This window comes from Contarinia nasturtii, unplaced genomic scaffold (genome assembly GCF_009176525.2).
Source record: "Contarinia nasturtii isolate CC-2019 unplaced genomic scaffold, AAFC_CNas_1.1 Cnas_scaffold_350, whole genome shotgun sequence".
Taxonomy (NCBI): Eukaryota; Metazoa; Arthropoda; class Insecta; order Diptera; family Cecidomyiidae; genus Contarinia; species Contarinia nasturtii.
The window spans coordinates 2,251,823-2,269,134 of NW_022197705.1; the positions used below are offsets into that span (position 1 = coordinate 2,251,823).

General features: G+C 35.4%; 2 protein-coding genes across 2 annotated transcripts; one reads left to right on the forward strand and one right to left on the reverse strand.

The window, feature by feature from the left end:
• Positions 1–79: 79 nt before the first annotated feature.
• On the forward strand, positions 80–12,078 carry LOC116337927 (probable chitinase 10). Its single transcript, XM_031762899.1, has 25 exons — positions 80–375; positions 2,429–2,499; positions 2,585–2,775; positions 2,842–3,392; positions 3,464–3,796; positions 3,882–4,130; positions 4,238–4,576; positions 4,644–5,833; positions 5,903–6,014; positions 6,080–6,175; positions 6,252–6,382; positions 6,723–6,729; positions 6,804–7,093; positions 7,172–7,357; positions 7,432–7,884; positions 7,945–8,152; positions 8,226–8,356; positions 8,444–8,450; positions 8,521–8,754; positions 8,819–9,361; positions 9,435–9,937; positions 10,024–10,231; positions 10,404–10,434; positions 10,957–11,056; positions 11,136–12,078. The coding sequence occupies exons 2-25, from the start codon at positions 2,470–2,472 to the stop codon at positions 11,904–11,906; spliced, it is 6,894 nt and encodes a 2,297-aa protein (XP_031618759.1). The 5' UTR covers positions 80–375; positions 2,429–2,469; the 3' UTR covers positions 11,907–12,078.
• LOC116337930 (serine protease inhibitor 27A-like) lies at positions 12,043–15,212 on the reverse strand. The gene is made up of 11 exons (XM_031762905.1): positions 15,080–15,212; positions 14,633–14,669; positions 14,381–14,565; positions 14,107–14,298; positions 13,910–14,018; positions 13,821–13,845; positions 13,660–13,739; positions 13,331–13,542; positions 12,927–13,106; positions 12,703–12,852; positions 12,043–12,475 (listed from the first exon to the last, which is right to left on the reverse strand). Exons 2-11 carry the CDS (start codon positions 14,655–14,657, stop codon positions 12,341–12,343), a joined length of 1,293 nt encoding a protein of 430 aa, XP_031618765.1. The 5' UTR covers positions 14,658–14,669; positions 15,080–15,212; the 3' UTR covers positions 12,043–12,340.
• Positions 15,213–17,312: the final 2,100 nt, after the last annotated feature.

The following is a 17,312-nucleotide window of genomic DNA, read 5'->3' on the forward strand; positions in this document are numbered from 1 at the left end:
AGACTCGAATATCGATTAAAACTGTCTTGGAAGTAGTAAAACGAAACTCAGGCAATGAGCGAGCGAGCGAGCGCACAGAACGCATATATAAAAGAAGACGACCGGAGTTTATCGGAAATAGTTCTACACGACGACTCCAATCGGTCAAGTCACAACAACGGTGTGTCCGGAAAGCGTACACACTCTCTTAGAATTTCTCGTTGAAATCATTTCGGCTTAAGTTTGAAATTGAAAAAAAAAAAAAAAAATCGTACTCAGAACGCGAGTGTATCTTTTTTTTTGTATAAAATTACATTTGTACGGCTAGAAAACTGTGTGAAATTTTTGGGACTTTATTATTTAAATAGATGGAATAATTTCGTAATTGGATAAGTGGTAGGTATTTTTTTTTGCATTATTTGACTTACGCAGTTATGGGCAGCTATTTTTGACACCAAAAAAAAAAAATTTAATCGCCTATTTCCTAAAAAGAAATGATTTTAAGAAATTAAATCAACGATTTCGTGTGACTGAAATTAATGAATGTTCTTTTAAGTGCAATAAAAAAAATCCGAAAAACATTCCAGGGTGACTGAACAAAATTTAAGGAATTCCATTGTTTTCTCGACTTTGTTTTAGATGTTTGATTTGTTAGCAGTGCTAATTTAGCACAAAAAAATGTTTTTTTTTTTTCAACAAATTGACCGTGTTTTTGATTGAGCGGGTATATTTTTAAGGGTAAATGTTCAAAATAAAAACGTACCGTCCGTGCATTAATATTTAAAATAAATGTGTCTTCAAACCAAAACTCGACGAGATAATTTCAATAAAAATCGGTTACATTGAGCGTAGGTCCGAATATAGAAGTTAACCCCTACAGTCATGAATGCAACTGGCATACAAATGTATTTTAATTTATTTTATTTTTTTTCGTGATTTTTGCCGTATTGTCTCAAATTATGTGAGCGAAAAAAAAATGCCGACACACGCACACAACATTCGTACATGTTAAAGAAGCATTTTTACGATTATTGACATAATGTCGCACACGAAACGATCTCATCGATATGGCAACGCATTTATTTGTGGACGTTATTCAATTGTTTTAGTTTGTTGTCTTCTTCAAGCGCTCTTCAATGCATTGTGTTTGATTGTGGCCATCGGACCTTCGCTCATTCATGCGTTTCATATGTTATTGGATCAGTTTAATATTTATTCAGACAGTGTACTCACTGTTGACTGTCACACTTAACAAATACACGAAAACAAAACGATTTTTGTTGTTGTTCAACTGTTGTTATTGCATCGTAATTCGTAACGCTAACCAGTATCATTTGCGCTCTTTTTTTCTCTTTCAATTTGAATACTTTGGAGAATACGTGTTTTATACGTGCCCAATGCAAATGGTATTGATGTAGTTGACGTTTTTCTTTACGATTCGTACGTTCCAGATCAGATTCTATTTCAATTGATTTGTTTAGCGAAAATTGTGTCAACTGGCAAAGACAATAGACGTACGAGGGGAAAACGCGTAAACAAAATATTGACAAAAAACTTGGCTGTGATACGATTACAAATGACCAATTATTTTCCTACCGCATTCTGACCAGTCAGTCATTTATCGAGAAACCATACTCCTTTAAATAAAAAAAAGACTATGAATTATTCATCAATATAAATATAAGTGAAATAAAAAAAAGAGATTCAATGAATCGCTTCGATCGCAAATATGTATCAAGTTAAAAAAAGAGGGAAGAATGAATCATTACAAAGTACAGTATGAACTTGATTTATTTTTAATTTTATTGTTATTGACATAATTATGATTGATAATTATCAATATCATTTGATCTTTCTTCATTTTCTGTCAATAATTGTGAAAATAGAACTGAATTTAAAGTGTTTTTTCTTTTTTCTAAAAATTTGCGAAAATTCACTTGCTGACATAGCTTCTTTACGGTTGATTTGAGGCAATTAATTTCCAAAAAATGTATTTGATGCACATATTTGAACTTTTATATCGATAAAAATAAAAACAAAGATAAATCAAACATCATCATTTTTCTTTTATTATTGCTAAACGATTTAAATTTTCTTGGTGAAAGATTTAATTACACAATCAATTAGATCGTATTCCACTGCATACATTGCATTTGAACTTAAACAATGCAATTATCATGTTTGTTTCCACGCAATGCCGCTTAGCATTTGAAAATTGATAGTCGTCGTGTTTAACATCGTCCGACGAAGCAAGTAAACATTCATTCAGAAAACGTGCAAAATATCCAATTTAAAGGCGAGAAAATGGAATTTTTGACGGAAAAAAATATGCACGGAAAAAGTTGTAGCCAATCATATCATTTAATTAAATTTTACCTTCAAATGCTTCATTAAAATTCTCGAAACAATTTCCATTCTTAAAACAATTTTGATTCTTTTTCAACATCAGAACTGATCAGTGAATCGTATTTTCCTGTATAATACAGAAGCATGACGCGAAATCGGGCAGCATTTAGTCTGGTAAGGAATCAAAAACATAAAATAGAATTGAATGTTACAAAAATAGAATGCAATTTGTGAAATAATACAATCTGTGATATTTCAGCTCCTAGTCTGCCTTCTAAATGTGATAAATGCTCAACATCAGCCGTCACAAGGTGTGCCGACATTTTTGCGATCATCGGTTGAGAGTATTCCACTTGGTTCTGATCAGAAAAATGAAGCTCTAACATCGGTTGTGTACGGTGAAACGAATTTACCGCTACGAATTGCTGTCGAAAGTATACCATCCGTTCGGTAAGTCTTTCGTTTGATATATGACAAGGCAATCAAAAGTTTACAAAAAAAAATGTGTACGCACAGGGAGTCACCTGGAAAATCGTTTGATCGTGAATCCGTGGAGTTTCGTCCACAAATCGAAACACTTCGATATGAAGAAGAACTGAAAGTTGAAGCAAGTAACGTAAACCCAACGTATCAACAAACTTTGATGAATGCGTATGAGGCATATTTCATACCGAAAACATACGATCCATTAAATCCGCAGCCCTTTCGTGCCGAGTCACCCTATCAACAGCTCATAGACACGCGAACGGTTCAAGAAAATATATTGACACGATATCGTCGACCGGGACCAGTTAAACAAATTGATGCAAATGATAAAAAGGTTCTCTGCTACATCACTAATTGGTCATTTTATCGCGTTAAAGATGGAAAATTCATACCGGAAATGCTTGATTCCAAACTGTGCTCACACATTATTTACTCTTTCGGTTCGCTTGATCCGTCTACATTGACTGTGAAAGAATTTGATAAATGGGCTGACATCGATAATGATTTATACCGACGAACCGTATCACTTTCAAAAGATACACCTGTTCTATTGGCGATCGGTGGTTGGGCAGATAGCAGCGGTTAGTAGCATGTGTTTTTTGTTTGTCTTTTAAAGACATTTCATCATTATATCTTGATTTTTCCTATATAGGTGATAAATATTCGCGAATGATTAGTGAAAGTTCGGCTCGACGAAATTTCATTCGAAAATTGGTACCATATTTACAACAATACGGTTTCCAAGGTATTCATTTCGATTGGAATTATCCAAGGTGCTGGCAAAGTGATTGTCGCAAGGGGCCGGATGGTGACCGACCGAACTTCACAAAATTAATCAAAGAAATTTCGGCCGAATTTAAAAAGCATGAATTAATTTTGGGCGTTGGCATTTCTGGATACAAAGAAATTATCTTTAAAGCATACGAAATCGATGATTTATCAAATGCTGCTGATTTCTTAACCGTCATGACATACGACTATCACGGTATGTCATTTTTGAGCAAATTTCATTTCTTTTTAACATTTTGAACAATTTTTTAAAGATTTTTTTTTTTTTCAAATCAAAATAGGAGCATGGGAAAAGAAAACTGGTCATGTAAGCCCATTGTATGGCAAACCCGAGGACAAATATCCCCAATACAATACAGATTACACAATACAATTGTTGATTCGTGAAGGTGCCGACCCACGTAAAATCATAGTTGGTGTTCCATTCTATGGACAATCTTTTACACTTACCGAAAAATCATCCCGTTTGATTGGTGAAGGAATTGCAGCGCGTGGTCCTGGAAAATCGGGCGAATTCACAAGACAGCCAGGTGCATGTTTATGGTTGCTTCTGTGAAGTTAAAATAATTTGAAGTTTGAATAATTGCTTAAACAGTTATTCATGTTATTCATCATCAATGAAATTACTATGTTGCAGGAATGCTGGCCTACTATGAAATTTGCGATCGCATCAAGAATCGAGCATGGCGTAAAGGAAGAGATTCATCGCAAAAATCTGGACCATTTGCAATGCTTGACGATCAATGGGTTGGATTTGAAGACGTAAATTCCGTGGCCAACAAAGCACAATATGTTTTGGATTCAGGTTTGGGCGGTATTGCGGCATGGACGGTCGATTTGGATGATTTTTCAAATCGGTGCTGCTTGGAAGCATTCCCATTGTTGAGTTCAATCAATCGCATTTTCAGTCGGCTCAAGACTCCAAAACCAACGAATGGAAATTGTCAAAGACCAGCAGAACCAGTTACACCACCGGGTAAGTATTTTTTTAATGTCAAACACCGTATTCAAAAAAGGTTTAAAATCAAATGTATCGCTTTTAGCTCCAGTAACAACAACGGTCGGTCCGGACGGTATCCCTGGTCCAGCCTATATTGAACACACAACATGGCCAAATGGCGGTTGGAATCCGAGTTCGACAACATCAAAACCACCATCAGAATTCACATGGTGGCCAACACAATCAACGACAACTGCATCGTATACCACGACAGTGCGTACTACAAAAAGAACAACAACAACAACAACAACAACCGAAGCAACAACTGTCGAACCTGAAGAAGAGTATATACCTGTTCCCGTAAATACAATGCCTATATCGGGTGGTGCTTGCCCAGTTGATGGAGAATATAAGCGTCATCCACATCTTTGTTCTAAATACTTCCAATGTGTGTACGGTGAATATATTGAATACAGTTGCGCTGGAGGTTTGCAATGGCATGAAAAAGGTCACCGTTGCGATTGGCCGTCATCGGCTAAATGCCAAGAAATTCCACAATCTGATGAAATTATAACGAAAAAACCAATCGTTTCAACGACCACCGAACACATGGATGATGAGTATACAACACGAAGAACCACTCGAAAACCCATCACAATCACCAGAAGAACGACTAAAAAAGAGATCACAACACTCAAACCTACAACACCCAAACCATATACCAAACCGTCTTCATCATCAGATCCATGCGAAAACGGTGCATATAAAGAAAATGTCGACGACTGCGAAAGCTATTTCATTTGTGTGAATCAAAAGTGGATTCGACAAGATTGTGGCTATGGATTCCAATTCGATCAAACGTCATTGCAGTGTGACTACGCGTCGAAAGTACGGTGCATACCGGCGAGTCGGTACTTAAAATTTGTTGGAAAATTAACAAAAGTACAAGTGGACGATCCATGCGAAGGTGCCGATTATGTACCATATCCAGGTAATTGTCAAGACTATTTATTGTGTTTGCATGGAACAATGCAAGCGGGCAGCTGTGCAAGCGGTTTACACTGGAATGCACAACAGAACATTTGTGATTGGCCGGAAAATGCGAATTGCGACGAGGAAACCGGAAATAGACCAGTTTTAACGGAAACAGGAGAAAATGAAGTTGGCGGTTACATTCCAATTTCAACAACATCAGCACCAACAACAACAAAGAAACCAAAACCAAGCGTACCACGGCCACCGATCAAAGAGTTTTCGGGTGATTTTAAATTGGTCTGCTACTTCACAAATTGGGTAAGTGCAAATTACTTTCGATGGTTTTTTTTTGCGAGAATTACAAATCTATTTTTTTATCATTGAAAGGCATGGTATCGAAAGGGAATTGCAAAATACACACCCGACGACATTGATTCACGACTTTGTACACACATTGTTTACGGTTTTGCTGTTTTGGATTATTCAGAACTTACGATTAGTAAGCAATTTTAAGTGGGTTTTTTTTGTCATCGACGGATTTTAATTTTGTTGACTTTTCTACAGAAACCCATGACTCGTGGGCTGATATTGATAATAAATTTTACGAAAGAGTTGCCGAATATAAAAATAAAGGCGTCAAAGTTACAGTAGCCATTGGAGGTAATTTGTCAGAAGAATTCATTTAAATTAAAAAGAACTTTTGACGAATGTTTTTAATAATACTAATCGTATGTAGGTTGGAATGATAGCGCCGGAGATAAATATTCACGTTTGGTTCGTAATGCAGCAGCACGTGCTCGATTCATTAAGCATGTGATTGAATTTATCGAAAAGAATAATTTCGATGGTTTAGATTTGGATTGGGAGGTGAGCTTAATTATTACTAATTCAATTAGATCGAAATATATCGCTTTCACGATGTGGTTAGCACATAACTGTATTGACACTATGCTACGTTTAGCTTCAAAAACTTGAGAAGAAAAATGAAGAGCAATAAGGCGTCTTCCAAAGAGTGAACTTTCAAAACTTCAAAAAGTTTCAAAATTTATAATTAGGGGTCACATCCATTTTTCATGTAGGGAGTCGTTGGACCCTTGGTCAGAACCATTGTAGCATAGTGTAAGAGAGCGATGTATATGCACCAATAATCACTGCTTTAATGATATCTTTTAACAATATTCTTCTTTTTTTCTTCCCGCATGAACAGTATCCAGGTAAATAAGACTGAAAACAATTGAAAATAATCATAATAATATTGAAACAATTTCAACTATACCATTTCTTATAGTATGTTGGCAAACTGAGTGTAACAAAGGTCATGCCGATGAGAAGCAATACTTCGCTCAATTTGTACGTGAATTGTCTGAAGCGTTCAAGCCAAAAGGTTTGCTCCTCTCATCAGCCGTATCGCCAAGTAAAACCGTCATCGATGCCGGGTACAACGTACCAAAATTGGCGAAATACTTCGATTGGATTGCTGTTATGACCTACGACTTCCACGGTCAATGGGACAAAAAGACTGGACACGTAGCTCCATTATACCATCATCCAGAGGATGAAGTTGATTTCTTCAATTCGGTAAATTGGTTTATATCAAGTGGACTTTTCTAATAAAAAATTGACATTAATAAACATTTTTCTTATAAAATGTTTCAGAATTATTCGATTAACTATTGGATTCAAAAGGGAGCACCGCCAAAGAAGCTTGTGATGGGTGTACCACTGTATGGTCAATCATTTACACTGTCTGATCCAAAGAATAACGGTTTGAATGCGAGAGCACCTGGACCAGGACAAGCGGGCGAATACACACGAGCAGCCGGATTTCTTGCTTATTATGAAGTAAATAATAAGCCCCTTTTTTCATCATCATTTCTTTTTGTAACTTATTCAGTCTTATTACTCCATTTACTTAGATTTGTGATCGTATCAATAACAAAGGATGGACAGTTGTTCAAGATCGAAAACATCGCATTGGACCATACGCTTACAAAGGAAACCAATGGGTTTCATTCGATGACAAAGCGATGATTCGCCGTAAAGCTAAATTTATGCGACGACTTGGCCTAGGTGGTGGAATGATTTGGGCACTCGACTTAGACGATTTCAAGGATCATTGTGGTGAAGGTGTACATCCCCTCCTTACAGAATTGCAATCAGTTTTGGCAGAACCATCAAGTCAAACCGATGAACGTCCAGATACAGCTGTGATTGAACCAACAACGGAAGGCCCGAAACCAGATACCGAAGCCGAAATTATCGAAGAAAATCCAAACGAAGGTTCGGATATTGAAATGATAAGCGGCGAACTAAATATCCCATCATCACAAGATTCTGATTTCAAAGTCGTTTGCTACTTCACAAATTGGGTAAGTAAAAAAGCGCCTTTTAAATAACGTCCATTACAATTGTAATTCAAATCAAAATAGGCATGGTATCGTCAAGGCGGTGGAAAATATCTACCAGAAGATATTGATGCAAAATTGTGCACACATATCGTATATGGTTTTGCTGTACTCGATCGTGATTCATTAACAATCAAGCCACACGATACATGGGCCGATTTCGATAATCACTTCTACGAACGAGTCGTTGCGTATAAAAAGAAAGGTGTTAAAGTTACAGTGGCTATTGGAGGTGAGACTTTTGATGGTAATTCTATGTGGAAATGTCGGTATTAATTTAAGATTTTGCTCCGAATCGTATATAGGTTGGAATGACAGTGCTGGTGATAAATATTCACGTTTGGTTCGTGATGCAGCAGCACGTGCTCGATTCATTAAGCGTGTGGTTGAATTTATTGAAAAGCACAATTTCGATGGATTGGATCTGGATTGGGAGGTAGGCAACAGTCATACCAATTATAAACAATGATTTTTTTTTTAATTTGATTTTTTTCCCATTTTTTCATTGTTTTACTTCATCTAGTACCCAGGTAAATAAAAATAATTTTATCAACATTATTTGTTAGAAGATTAAACCATAATTTCTATATAATTTCTTAGTCTGTTGGCAAGTCGAGTGTAACAAAGGTCATGCCGATGAAAAGCAATACTTTGCTCAATTTGTACGTGAATTGTCAGAAGCATTCAAACCAAGAGGCTTGCTCCTCTCATCGGCCGTATCGCCAAGTAAAACCGTCATCGATGCTGGCTACGAAGTACCAACATTATCGCAGTATTTCGATTGGATTGCTGTTATGGCTTACGATTATCATGGTCAATGGGATAAAATAACTGGTACGAATTCCAATTTGAATATTGTTCGTTTCAATTTAAATATCGTTTTATTTTGTTCAATTAGGTCATGTCGCACCAATGTATTCCCATCCATTGGATGTCACACCAAATTTCAATGCAAATTTCACAATCAACTACTGGATTGAAAAGGGTGCCGATCCAAGGAAATTGGTACTCGGCATGCCAACGTATGGTCAATCATTCTCATTGGCTGAAAATAAACGTCATGGATTGAATTCACCAACATACGGCGGTGGCGAAGCTGGCGAGGCCACACGCGCACGTGGCTTTTTATCGTACTATGAAATTTGTGAACGAATTCAAAAGAATGGCTGGCATGTTGTTCGTGATCGTAAAGGCCGTATGGGACCATATGCTTACAAAAAAGATCAGTGGGTGTCGTTCGACGATGCTCTAATGATCCGGCACAAGAGTGAATTTGTTAAAGCAATGAACTTGGGCGGGGCCATGATCTGGGCGCTAGATTTGGATGATTTCAAGAATTACTGTGGCTGCGAAGAATATCCACTTTTGAGAACAATTAATCGGGTGTTGAGAAATTATCCGGGACCACATCCAAAGTGTCAATTAGAAAAACAACCAGAAGGTTTGTTTTCTATTTCACAATCTGTCTTCTGCATTATTTTTCAACTTTTTCATATAAAATTTCCAATTTATAGCTGAAGACGAAAAGCCGCCGAATGATAATGATGGGGTTGTTATCGAAATAGCTACAACAACAATCAAGCCGAGTACAAGCCTGAAACCAATTACTACTAAGAAACCTTTAACAACTACCATTAAACCTTTAACAACTACCATTAAACCAAGCACAATTGACTATATTCCGACTGATGTAGAAGAGCCATCATCATGTTCCGAGCAATTTAGCCCACACTTATCCGATTGCAACAAGTACTATTTGTGCGACAATGGACGACCTCTTTTGCAATCATGTCCACATGGATTGTATTGGAATCGGGATTCGAACAATTGCGACTGGCCACGAAATGTTAAATGTGAAGCAAGCGAATTTGACGCCGATCCAAACAGACCCACCACATCGCCAAGACCAACGACAACGACCACAAGAAAACCACGTCCACCACCGCCAACGAATATTTCTATTCCACTTGAAGATGATGATGGCAAATTTAAAGTCGTTTGCTACTTTACGAACTGGGTAACATATTTGTGGAAATTTAAAAGAAAAATTGTATTATTTTTTTTTTATTTATACTGTGGTTGTATTTTCTATCTCTAAAATAGGCATGGTATCGTCCTGGAGAAGGCAAATATTTGCCAGAAAACATTGACGAAAACTTATGTACACACATTGTGTACGGATTCGCTGTTTTAGATGGCTCTACATTGACAATCAAAACGCATGATTCATGGGCCGATATTGATAACAATTTCTATGAACGTGTGACCGCCTATCGAAAGAAGGGAATCAAAGTTTTGGTTGCTATTGGAGGTATATTCATTTAAATATTGGCGTTAAAAAATAATTTGAATTTTCACGAAATTAACAAAAACCTTTTCTAAAAAAGAAAAAGTAATCGAAAATGTGATTTCGTGTAAATTCTGCTTATTTCATGATATTATTTTATAAAACAAATAATTTTTTGTAATTTTCGGAAATTTAGGTTGGAACGATTCGCTCGGCGACAAATACAGGTAAATAAAGATATTCACAGTTTTCGAAATATCAGTTAAAAGATTTTGTATTTCAACATTTGTATGAACTTCATGATAGCACTGAGAAGAAATAGTATTGAAAAATCCCACATATATTTGATAGAGAGAATGACTAAATTCAATTTGGAAATAACAAAGAAAAAAGGGGTTTTCTATTGAAATTATTTCTGAGGTCAAAGTTTGGGGATTTTGTATATACTTATTTTACATGTGATAAGAGTATTAGAAACGACTTTTTATAAGAAAACCCCATTTGAATATATGCGTCATGTGCCATTGTTTTTGTCATCATAAGCGTAAATGTATTGATAACAAAATAAAGTCTATAATGACGGTTTGATGTGACACTAACCAACCAGACAAAAAGGTCAATGGGTTTTTTGTGCAATTTTCTATTTGATATATGACAAATCATTCAATAGAAATGAATAATCAAAGAAACCTATTGAGATCTTATGTGTGCTCCAATTAATTGTCTCCATTCTATTTTCTCCAATATAGTCGACTAGTTTTGAATGAAAATGCACGATACAACTTCATCACAAATGTCATTGAATTCATTGAAAAATACGATTTCGAAGGATTGGATCTTGATTGGGAAGTAAGTGTTATTGTTTTTTTGCATGTGTTTTTATTCATTCTAATTCAAATTTAATCTAATCTATTCTCCATCACGATAGTATCCTGTATGTTGGCAAGTCGAATGCCACAAAGGAAAACCACAAGAAAAAGAAGGTTTTGCGCAATTCGTAAAGGAACTATCGGAAGAGTTCAAGCCCCGTGGTTGGTTGTTGTCGGCTGCCGTATCGCCCAGCAAAATGGTCATTGATGCTGGATATGACATCCCAAAATTGGCGAAATACTTTGATTGGATTGCTGTTATGACCTATGACTTCCATGGAAATTGGGATCGTCAAACTGGTCATGTTGCGCCGCTCTATTACTATCCAGGCGACAAATGGGACTATTTCAATGCAAACTTTACCATAAACTATTGGATTCAAGGTGGTGCTCCATCGCGTAAGATAGTAATGGGTGTACCTTGCTATGGTCAATCATTTGTATTGTCAAGCGCTTCGAATTACGGTTTGAATGCACCATCATATGGCCCAGGCGAATCTGGAAAATACACACGCGCAGGAGGGTTTTTATCGTACTATGAAATTTGTGATAAAACAAATCGTGATGGATGGTCTGTAGTACGAGATGAACAACATCGAATCGGACCATATGCACACAAAGGAAATCAATGGGTGTCGTACGACGATGTGGAAAATGTTCGCGTTAAAGCGAAATTCATGCGTGAATTGAATCTTGGCGGTGGTATGATCTGGGCGCTAGATTTGGATGACTTCTCCGGCTCATGTGGATGCGGCAAATATCCATTGTTAACCACATTGAATCAAGAACTACGCAGTATTGGCGGTCCAAAAATTGAAAATTGCACATAAATTTGATAAAATGCAAAAAAAAATTACTATAATTATTAGAAATGAATTTAAAGAAAAACAAACACATTTTAATTGCTTAAATTGCAATAATATGCCATATTTCTCACATTTAGTTTAAGAACTGAAATTCAATGAATATTGCGCAGGAATTTCGATGAATCTCTTTTATTGTAAAGATTTTATTAGAATATGTCAATAACATTTTGAAGAACATTATTTGGAATGTATACAATAATAAAAGTTGTTGTTTCTTTTTTGTTTGAAGTCTGAATTGGATATAGTCAAAATTGTAAGTAAAATTAATTAAGCCGCTCATTAAACGGCTCATTGACACTGATTTATGATAAGAACAATGAAAATTCTCAACAATTTTATTTATTCAATAGTTCTATTATTCGTTGAGTATTGTTAATCTTAAAAATATGTAGAAATTATTATTGGATTTTCGGGTTCATGATTTTTCCTGAGAAAATTAAAGTGCCAGTAGTTTCATCTTCGATTAAAAACAAAAATAGACGGTTGGCGTTGAATTCAATGGTTGCACCGAATTTATTGACCAGTGAAACAACCAGTGATGAGCACATTAGCTGGCTAATTTGCCATCACTGTGTACACCGGCTAACGAATGCGTAAGCCAGCACTAACACACGTCAGGAGAATTGGACGTTTTCACACGCATACTATCATACACAGTCACACAGACAGTTAGCTGGCTAACGATTGGTGTACACCAAATGTTGGTATACACCGAGGCTAAGACAACGCTGGCTAACGCAAAACCATCACTGGAAACAACAGTAGCTGCATATGCGGTGCTTCCTTTTTCGTTAATTTCAATGCCAGTCTTTTGTAAAACACTTGACACTTGTAAGCGATCTTGTACAGCAGTTCCTCGAACGAGTTGGCCGAACGACGCTTGATATGTGAACATTTTACTAATTCCAAGCTAAAAAAAAAAATAAAAAATTATTTATTATTTGATGATAACGGCGGTATCGAGTACAAGATATTGATAATTACAGCCTTTAAAATCTCGTTTAGTTTGACAGTGTTGGTAAATTTGAATTTCGGTAATGACACTTTAACCTCGACCTTTTCCATTAGGAATTGGGCACGATGAATGCTGTCTATCTTCGATATGAGCTCATTTAATCCATCGTCTTTGTATGGCAAAACGATATACATGGCGAATTTATTGCCCTGCAAAAGAAAGGAATAAAATCATTCAATATTCACAGACCACATTCCGTAAATTAAAGAAAAAAATCCGAAAATTCAAGAGCAACGGATTTGGACGAAGAAAAATTGAAGACCTAAAAAGGGCCTTCATTCTTATAATTCAGTGAAATAATTTTAGATCCCTTGGACCTCCGCAACAGGAGGTATGATTGAATTCAAAATAATGGCCTCACACAAATACTCACTTTATATGGCAAACGTAAAACTTGTGCTTCCAAATCAGGTGATTCAGAATAATAGAAATCATCGGTCTTGGTCATAAAACTCACTGGCACCGAAGTTTTTGCGTCAATCAAGAAATTTTGTTGGACAGTTTCATTTTCAGCAAATGGTTTACTCCAATATCCATTAAAGTAAATTGTATTTATCAACAACATCACAGCCCGTGCAACATCGCCTGTGTGTAAACAAATAAGTCATATATGTAAATACTACTTGTAAAAAAACTGGTAATTCCCCAATTGCGACGAATGGAATGTACTGAAAAAAAAAAAAAAAATACAAGTACACATACCAGAAGACACAATGTCAGTGATGTGATTCTTTGTTGCGTTGGCACACCAAGCATTAATAATATTAGCGGCTTCTTCAGACCTATATGCGAAGCAAATATGTAAATTAATCATATCAAATCTGTTGTTACGGTGTTTTTTCTTTCTGGTTTTGTGACGTTACCTATCAAAGTTGAGTCGTTCCACATCTATTCAATACAAAAAAAATACTTGAATATTTATAATTTGAACAAATTATAGAAACAAACTTACCAGAATGATAGATTGCCTTAATAATTGCTGAGAATTTTTGGTTTGGGTGAATAAAGTCGTCAACAAATAACCTGGCACCCAAATTCAATTGGTAGTCGGTACTCTCTTTCTATTAATTGAAAATAGACAAAAAAAATTTATTGATTTCGAATTAAATGAAAAAAAAAATGTTGTGCGTCATCATTGATTAAATTTACCAATAGCGAGCCAAATGCACGAGCATATAGCTCACGGGTTTGGTTTTCAGTACGAATGCTTGGCAAAACTGTTAACAATTCGCGATGTGTAATTGTGTCTTGTCCGGCTGCTTCAGCTAACATTGATAGCAACAATTTGACTAAAAATGGCGACACAACGGTATTCTTTTGTTCACCTGCAAACAACACTTTCTACGAAAAAAATTATCTCATGTTATTTCAAGTCTTTATATCAACATCGTTATGGCAATAATCTCGTACTAAATTTAAATACCTTTGTTAAACTGTAATCGAATTCGTCGTGTCGAGGTTCACGATATGGCACAAAAAAATCATCGACTACCTCAGTGTTCGATTCTTGTGATGATTCGGTTGGCGACAGATTTGGTGGATTGACGTGAAACAATTTTTGCACGTCTATTTCTGCTTTTGCACAACCAAGAATTACAATCCAGCTCACTGAACAAAATAGATGTATATTACAAATTCAATTTAAAATGATAAAATTTAATGATCTGATACATACCAATTAAAAATAGTATTTTGGCCATTTTGACGACCAGCTAAAAAAAGAGACAATAAATACCAATATTATGTAATAATTTACAGGTTTATATGCGTATTTCTAAAGAATTTCGCTGTTTTGTCATCACACTGTGCGGTGCTCGTGTCAAGGTCATTAGGCTATGCACGAAGATATGAAATATTGAAAATCAAGTCTTTATATAGATCTGTATTTATCTGATGTTGAAATGTCCCGACTTGAATGAGTTAAATATGACAGATTGCATTAATTACGATTCGATAAACGTTTTGCTCGTAATGAAAGATCAATATTTCTTATCGCCTATGTTTTTGTGTCATTTCTTAGAAACATTTTTTTTTCAATAATATTATAACGAAATTTTTGATGTTTCTCTCACTTTTTCAATATAAATGTTGCGAAAAATAAATTTAAAAAGAAGATGCTCACTTAGGTTTGTCTCTTTGTGTCTTTGTAACAAATAAGAACCGGTAATTCTTCAGTCTTCCTGGCCGTATTCTTGACAATAAAAAATTGTTCACGTTTTCAACACTAAACGACAACTAAATCGACAAAGGTCTCGACGATGTCTTGTACGAGCCAATAACAATATAGTGTATATACATACAGAAATCAAAGAGCATACAACGACGAAAGCAATCACAAACACATTTGTATTTCAATGGCAATGATGCAGTGTTGTGTGTGACAAAAAGTGTAAGGCAATTTGACAACACTCAACACATAAACGAGATTTCAAATTGAATAATCTCTAATGGATTTTTTTAATTTACGTACACTACAGACTACACTATAGCCTATATTGGCAAATATTTAAATGTGTTAGCGAATTTGATTATAAAAATAAAGCGAATCGTCATTGGTATTTCGAGGTGGGGATCAAGTGTGACTGGAAAAACCGATAACAGCATAGAATCAGTATAAATACGTGTTCTGAATTTCATTGTACCGTATACATTCATTTGGGATGAAATTCAACGATTCTTCGACTCTTGGCAAAGTCGATTTTTTTTGTTTATTTCATGTTATTTGAGCACAATCAAAATTAACAAACTTGGTTTGATAAGAATTTCGCTCTAAAATTCCAAGTTGACCTCCGAACACATTTTCTACGAAATAAAACCGGAAATATGTACGGAACAACTCCAAATTAATTTAGTATGGCCCAGTTTTCGTATGTTATGTGCATTGTACATCGAATTGATGACTGTTGAAATTCGAGTGCCATTTAGACTGGTGAGCTGAACAAGTCATCCCAAAAAACGGTATACGCATGTACGTGTGCGATTGAATTGCTAACAGAAAGAGGAACAGAAAAAAGACTTGACACTTGCGAAATGCTATGCCACAATGCATTGTTCTATATAAATCATATGTTTCGTCAGTTTTTTTTTTTTCATATTCGCATATTATTTTCAATAGGTTTGAAACAAAAACATGGGCTCATCATTGAGGTGAGGAAAGACTTTCGAAAAATAACGTAAATATAATGCGGTTGTCGTGTTTTTTTTTCATATGTTTCTTCAATGAAAAAGAGTACGATCAAGCGGGAGAGAGTGCAAAACAGAGAGGAAAGGCAATGATTGTTTTTTCGTGTTTTTCTGCTTTTTTTTGCTGCTCATTCGATTCATTCTTTTTTTTCTCGCTCGCCTCTTCTTGGATTTCTTAATTTCTGGTTTTCTAAAATAGCTGTGCTTTTTTTTTACATATATTCAGTATACCGTCGCATTTACTCTATTCATCATTCGTCTCGTCATCAATATTTGAATCTAATATATCTAAATTGTTCTTGAAAGAGAAAGAATCTTGACGATTAAATTGCGTTCCACACATTTACCCGCGATTGTAAATGGAATTATTTTCATTTGATGAACTTTCGTGATCCAAAATACCATGAAAGCAGATACATACATCAAATTGCACTTGTTTAGAATCAAAATGCCTAGATAGTCTTCACTATTGAAAACCTTCCGTTTCTTGATTCTATTACAGAATATGTTCACATAAATGGAAAATAATTTAAATCAATTATTTATGATGAAAAGATATGTAAAATTCAAAACGTAATCCAATAAATTAATGAGCGAAAGATACATAGAAATGTGCAGTTATCGCAATTTCATTTTCTGAGTTTTAAAATACGAATTACCGCTAATCTGTAATTAAATGAGCTGCGATTTAGTTGAAATGCAACATGCGAGCATTGAATATTTTCTAGAATTCTAAACGAACGAAATTGAAAAGATCTGACTTGCAAAGTGTTCGAAGAAAAAAAAAACACCGATACCAAAGCGGAGAGAAGAAGACACGCACGCTGCTTTACTTCATCTTCATGAGACATTATATACGAAATCGAATCTTTGAGTGTTTGTCAAGTTATATGGTCACGAATCATTGAAGTAAGCCAAAACGTTGACCCACTTAAAATGGTACACAAATTCATTGATTCGGTCGGTTTTTTCGATTTCACACATATTTTTGTGCATCCTTTTATTGGGTCAATCTTGACGCATGTATCACGAAAATGAAGAAGAGAATTAACAGAAACCGTTGCGAAAAAAAAAACTATATGTAACACGCATAGCCACATATATTTGTATTATTCAAAATGTTCTGTATGCTTTTACATTGAATTGAGAACGATTCGGTAATGTTTTATTCT